This window comes from Oncorhynchus keta, chromosome 25 (assembly GCF_023373465.1).
Source record: "Oncorhynchus keta strain PuntledgeMale-10-30-2019 chromosome 25, Oket_V2, whole genome shotgun sequence".
Classification (NCBI taxonomy): domain Eukaryota; kingdom Metazoa; phylum Chordata; class Actinopteri; order Salmoniformes; family Salmonidae; genus Oncorhynchus; species Oncorhynchus keta.
This window is the reverse complement of record NC_068445.1, coordinates 35649212-35655349: the sequence shown is the minus strand read 5'-3', so window position 1 is coordinate 35655349 and position 6138 is coordinate 35649212. Positions and strand designations below refer to the sequence as shown.

At 41.5% G+C, this 6138-nt stretch overlaps 1 protein-coding gene across 2 annotated transcripts in view; it reads right to left on the bottom strand.

Moving 5' to 3' along the window:
* The window catches only part of LOC118357967 (collagen alpha-1(XXVII) chain B-like), a 119623-nt gene that overhangs the window by 45148 nt on the left and 68337 nt on the right, over positions 1-6138 (bottom strand). For both annotated transcript variants that reach the window (XM_052479147.1, XM_052479148.1), the window contains 3 exons: positions 5286-5339; positions 4627-4671; positions 138-191 (listed from right to left, as the gene is read on the bottom strand). In XM_052479147.1, coding sequence (XP_052335107.1) covers positions 138-191; positions 4627-4671; positions 5286-5339 — 153 coding nt within the window. The remainder of the gene's footprint in view (positions 1-137; positions 192-4626; positions 4672-5285; positions 5340-6138) is intronic.

Below are 6138 nucleotides of genomic sequence, written 5' to 3'. Positions count from 1 at the left end.
TGGGACTATTCCATTCATTCCATTGTGCCAGTTATGCTCAATAGAGCACAACATAAGTATTTGAAAGAAAACATATTATCTGAACATAGGTCTGAAGTGATGGCCAGGGGAACAGTCATCTCTGCTGTTTCACTTACTGGGTTTCCGTCTGGTCCTGGTGGTCCCCGCTCGCCAAAGTCCCCAGCAAACCCCTGAGTACACAAACACAAAGAGAGTAGGCATGTTATCACTCTGTACCGGAGTGGCAGAGAGCTGTTAAACACTATGGAAGAAACAGATTGAAACAAAACCATTCTGCAAAGCAACACATTTGTACTAAAAATAATGGTATTGAACCATAATGCTTGGCATGGCCAACCATATCATTACATACCATTACTTTCCCACACCCAGAGTCGTTGACCATAAGAATATGTTCTTGGAATATTGGGCTTCCTAGTATAAACCATAATGGTGTGGCTGTATAGTAGACACAAAGCTAAAGTATTACGGCATGCACATTGGTTACAATGCAGTATTTGCTGCGTGGTTTTGCTTACAGTTCAGTTCAGCACATCAGCAGATAAAATAATAGTGATGCACTTCTCAATGAGTTTAGATAATGAGTGATTACTTAATTTCCCTTCTAGTAACTACAGTATTCATTTATTGATTCTTTACTTCTCCTTTATGTTTACCCACACTGCACTTCTGGATGTGCGGAAAATAAACAAAACACAATGTCAGCACTCAGTAGACAAACTCCATCCCTGTCAAAGAGGTTTGCAGAATAAACCCCAAGCAAGCGAGCAGCACGTCAAGCAGCACGTCAAGCAGCATGTCAAGCAGCTCGTCCAGCAGCACGTCCAGCAGCACGAAAAGCAGCATGTCAAGCAGCATGTCAAGCAGCACGTCAAGCAGCACGTCAAGCAGCATGCTGTAAACAAGCTCCTTGGACTCTTTATTCCTAGAGACTGTGTGCGTGCGCAGCGGCAGGAAATTCCATGGCTGAATGTTTGGGAGTGCGCGTGCTGCACTGAGCCTCGCTGGCAGGAGCCCTAACCAGCAGCCTGGGGACTGACTGGCTGGCCCGGGATCTGCTGACTGGGCTCTTTCCTTTCCTCCTCCTCCTGGCTCCATCTGTTCCATTATAACACCAGAGAACAAGAGCTGTGACGCTATGATAGGCTACACTGAGGCTCTGGGAGGCTGAGGTTTCCGCTAGGCCACACGCTCAACGTGTGCTGCTTGTCACAATGCCAAGGTCAACAACACCTTGCTGTAGCTTCAGCTTCAGCCTTGGCCCTTCTCCATCACAGAAGTACTGTAGTTACTGTATAGGCTGTGGTTACTGTATAGACTGTAGTTACTGTATTTACTGTATAGGCTGTGGTTACTGTATAGACTGTAGTTACTGTATAGGCTGTGGTTACTGTATAGACTGTAGTTACTGTATAGAGTGTAGTTACTGTATAGACTGTGGTTACTGTATAGATTGTAGTTACTGTATAGACTGTAGTTACTGTATAGAGTGTAGTTACTGTATAGACTGTGGTTACTGTATAGACTGTGGTTACTGTAGTTACTGTATAGGCTGTGGTTACTGTATAGACTGTAGTTACTGTAGTTACTGTATAGGCTGTGGTTACTGTATAGAGTTTAGTTACTGTAGCTACTGTAGTTACTGTATAGACTGTAGCTACTGTAGCTACTGTAGTTACCGTAGTTACTGTATAGACTGTAGCTACTGTAGCTACTGTAGTTACTGCAGTTACTGTATAGACTGTGCCTGTATGATTAATGGTACTAGTAGTAGAGGTCTCATAGGCCCACAGAGTGAGGATGGAAAATGTCATATTAGATGAAGCGATGGTGATATTACCAGCCGTTTCTATTGCAGGAGATATTATTCAGAAGGATGGAATGTGTGTGGCAGGCAGAGTGTTGAGTTAAGCATCAGTAAAACATCTGGTGAAAGTCATACATTGGTAATTGCTGCAATGTGATGCCTTCGAAAATGTGCAAAATGGCGCTTTTACCCAAACATTATAATAGTGTTGGTTTAAACTAAAACATAGCTACTCCGCAGCTCTTAAGTTGTTTTAACTCAAAGATGGTACTTGAAAGATTGCAGGTAGTACGACATCTGCTGGAAAGGTAATATGTCTGATCCCAGATTAGATTAGCTCTGTCATATGCAAGTGCCACTCAGAGAACATTACGCTAGTAACTGTGAACACACAGAATGTTTAGACGACTCAATGTAAGGAAAAAGTAGCTACTGAAGATGAGAAGGAGAAGGGTTGGTACGGCACCACAGAAACAAACACACAGAGAGATGCCGTCATCAAATGCTAAAGTTGCACTCTCCTCATAAAAAAAATGACATCTTACTAATTTAGCAGACACTCTTATCCAGAGTGATTCACAGGAGCAATTAGGGTTAAGTGCCTTACTCAAGGGCACATCAACAGATTTTCCACCTAACCTACCTTTCGGTTACTGGCCAAATGCTCTTAACAGCGAGGCTACCTCAACAGCTATTTATAGTCTGTGCCAGCTTCAATTGTCGTTCACTGACCATCGTCAGCTTAATAACCCACTTTACCATGTAACATTGTAAAACTGTGCTTGGGAAGAAATCTCTATTACATAAGTCATTTGGAACATCAGGACTTTCCATGTAAGCACATCTCAATATGTTGATGGGAGAATTGGAAATCCCCATACAGGCGCCAATGAAAATACTTCCCTGGTCTGTGACTAGCTGGGCTGGAATTCCAAAACCAAAAGTTCCTCCACTGCACTAAACATTGTTCCAATGTAATAGATTTTGTTATAGTCTAATTTAAAAGGCTTTGTTATAGTCTAATGTAAAAGGCTTTGTTATAGTCTAATGTAAAAGGCTTTGTTATAGTCTAATGTAAAAGGCTTTGTTATAGTCTAATGTAAAAGGCTTTGTTATAGTCTAATGTAAAAGGCTTTGTTATAGTATAATGTAAAAGGCTTTGTTATAGTCTAATGTAAAAGGCTTTGTTATAGTCTAATGTAATAGATTTTGTTATAGTCTAATGTAAAAGGCTTTGTTATAGTCTAATGTAATAGATTTTGTTATAGTCTAATGTAAAAGGCTTTGTTATAGTCTAATGTAAAAGGCTTTGTTATAGTCTAATGTAATAGATTTTGTTATAGTCTAATGTAAAAGGCTTTGTTATAGTCTAATGTAAAAGGCTTTGTTATAGTCTAATGTAAAAGGCTTTGTTATAGTCTAATGTAAAAGGCTTTGTTATAGTATAATGTAAAAGGCTTTGTTATAGTCTAATGTAAAAGGCTTTGTTATAGTCTAATGTAAAATGCTTTGTAATAGTCTAATGTAAAAGGCTTTGTTATAGTCTAATGTAAAAGGCTTTGTTATAGTCTAATGTGAAAGGCTTTGTTATAGTCTAATGTAAAAGGCTTTGTTATAGTCTAATGTAAAAGGCTTTGTTATAGTCTAATGTAAAAGGCTTTGTTATAGTCTAATGTAAAAGGCTTTGTTATAGTCTTATGTAAAAGGCTTTGTTATAGTCTAATGTGAAAGGCTTTGTTATAGTCTAATGTAAAAGGCTTTGTTATAGTCTAATGTAAAAGGCTTTGTTATAGTCCAATGTAATAGACTTTCGAATAACACAGACACAATCAATGTCTCAATTGTCTCAAGGCTTATAAACGCTTATTTAATCTGTCTCCCCCCCTTCATCTACACTGATTGAAGAGGATTTAAGAAGTGCAATCAATAAGGAATCATAGCTTTAACCTGGATTCACCTGTTCAGACAACATCATGGAAAGAGCATGTCATGTTCTTAATGTTTTGCAAACTCAGTGTATAATCAATGGGATAGTTGCCAATAGTGTCCTAGTTGTAGTCCGTTGAGATCTCATCCTATTCTAAATGATATACTGTATAGACTAGTGGAAATATGCAGACAGACTCGAGGTTCAAGGTGTAGCCAGCCATCTCAAGAGTGAAAAGACAACAGTCTTCAACAGTCTTCCATTGTGGTTGTGTGGAGGCTACCACAACATGTATCACTGATGTATGGTTATAGCCAAGATGCCCCCATACACGCTCAAGACTGTTCCTCTGAATAATAGCCATGCCATTCTCACTGAATTACCCTAGCTGTATCTTTAAAGGGCAATTCTGCCACTTTTCAACCTCATATTCATCATCTCCATCACCAAACCAGTATCTACACATGTGAAAACAGCTTGTTTCTATGGTCGGTGGTTAAAAATATTAGAAGAAAGGCCCTTTAAAAAATGCTTCTCTGTGACATCACAGGGTAGTATTAGAAGTAAAAACTGGTGAGTTTCAACCTGCAACATGTTCCTGGACCAAGGGAGGGTACTTTCCTGCTCCCCGCGTCACCGCTTTAACTTTTGGTGAACTTCTAAACTTTAGATTTTTTTTCCCCCTACAAAACATAAAAATCCATCTGTTTTTACATATGTTGACACTGGTATTGTGCTGGAGATAATGAAAATGAGGTTGAAAAGTGGTGGAATTGACCTTTAAGGTATGACAGAAGGTGAAAAAAGGAAAAGATGATTTCATGGTATTATTGCATTCTCTATAAAAAGGTATGTTGAGAGAAATCTTTACCGGCCTACCCATCTTGCCCTTCTTCCCATGAACACCAGGGATTCCCTGAGGAAGTAGAGAAAGAGAGAAGGATGGGAAAAGAAAAAAGAGAGGAGGGGAACAGCAAAAGAAGAGGTAAATGTCAATAATAATGTAATATTTATTTTACAAGCAGATTATGACTGTTTCTTTAAGGTAGCATACTAGAACCAATACACATACTGTATCAAATGTAAGCTAGTGCAAGCATGTCCAAAAATACTCTCTAATATAGCCTACAATTCTACTCCAGTGGCCTGGGGGGGTTCTGGGAAAATGAGTCTTCTTAGTGTTAGCCCATCTCCTGACTATTATCCAAAGAGTAGGGATGGCTGGAATTCCACCAGCACTTGATCCTGTATTGGGGGATGACTCCAGTCATCTTACTGCTAGCATTTCATCCAGTGTAAGCATCTCTATTTCACAATCATTTAAACTCACTAAGGGTTAGATCTGATCATCCTGACTGATAATAATGCCCACAGGAGGGTTTTCAGCTACTGTGTACCCCTCCCATAGGACTAAGAGAGGTGGTCTCTTTTTAGTGTCAGTAATGCACCAAACAAGTAATTCAAAGAGGTAGAAAGGTTGTTGTATAGTTATTCATTTTCATATTCTAGGAGATATTCTGGACTACTTACTCTCTCACCATCAGGTCCAGGAAGGCCAAAAACCCCAGGGATTCCTATGAAACCCTGCAGAAATATTGGTGGGATAAAGGTGTATAGGTGACAGGAAGAGGATTAGGAGAGTGGGAGGACAGGGGAGAACAGAGAGAGATTGAAGGGAGAGAGGAGGTGAAATAAGGGTCATGGAATAAAGCAGAGGAGAGGAGACAAGATAAAGAAATGGATAGTGAAGAAGGAGGTGGGGGAAGAGAGTGGGGTGAGGAGAATAGAGGGATGAGGGACAAAAAGGAGATCAATTACATTTCTATAACTCTCTTCTTTGGTTTCATCACATCAGTGTGGCTTTAGTCCTTTTTGGTGAGATTCTGTTGGCCGCAGGGGTGGGGCTCTTCGTGAAGAACAAAGCCTTGAGGCAAGTGTATATGCCCATGGACTGCATGGTGCTGCCTTCCACGATGTAGTCCAAGGGCACATACCCTCACGTCAGGGATCTCTGATGATTCCAGGGTGGCTGCTTACTGATGGAGGGCTAGAGGAGGGAGAGAGGAGGGCTAGATGAGGGAGGAAGGAGGGAGAGAGGAGGGCTAGATGAGGGAGGGAGGAGGGCTAGAGGAGGTCTCGAGGAGGGCTAGATGAGGGAGGGAGGAGGGAGAGAGGAGGGAAGGAGGGGGGCTAGAGGAGGGCTAGAGGGAGGAGGGCTAGAGGGAGGAGGGCTAGAGGAGGGAGGGAGGAGCGAGAGAGGAAGGCTAGAAGAGGGCTAGAGGGAGGGAGGGAGGGAGGGAGGGAGGGAGGGAGGGAGGGAGGGAGGGAGGGAGGGAGGGGGCTAGAGGAGGGAGGAGGGCTAGAGGGAGAGAGGAGGGCTAGA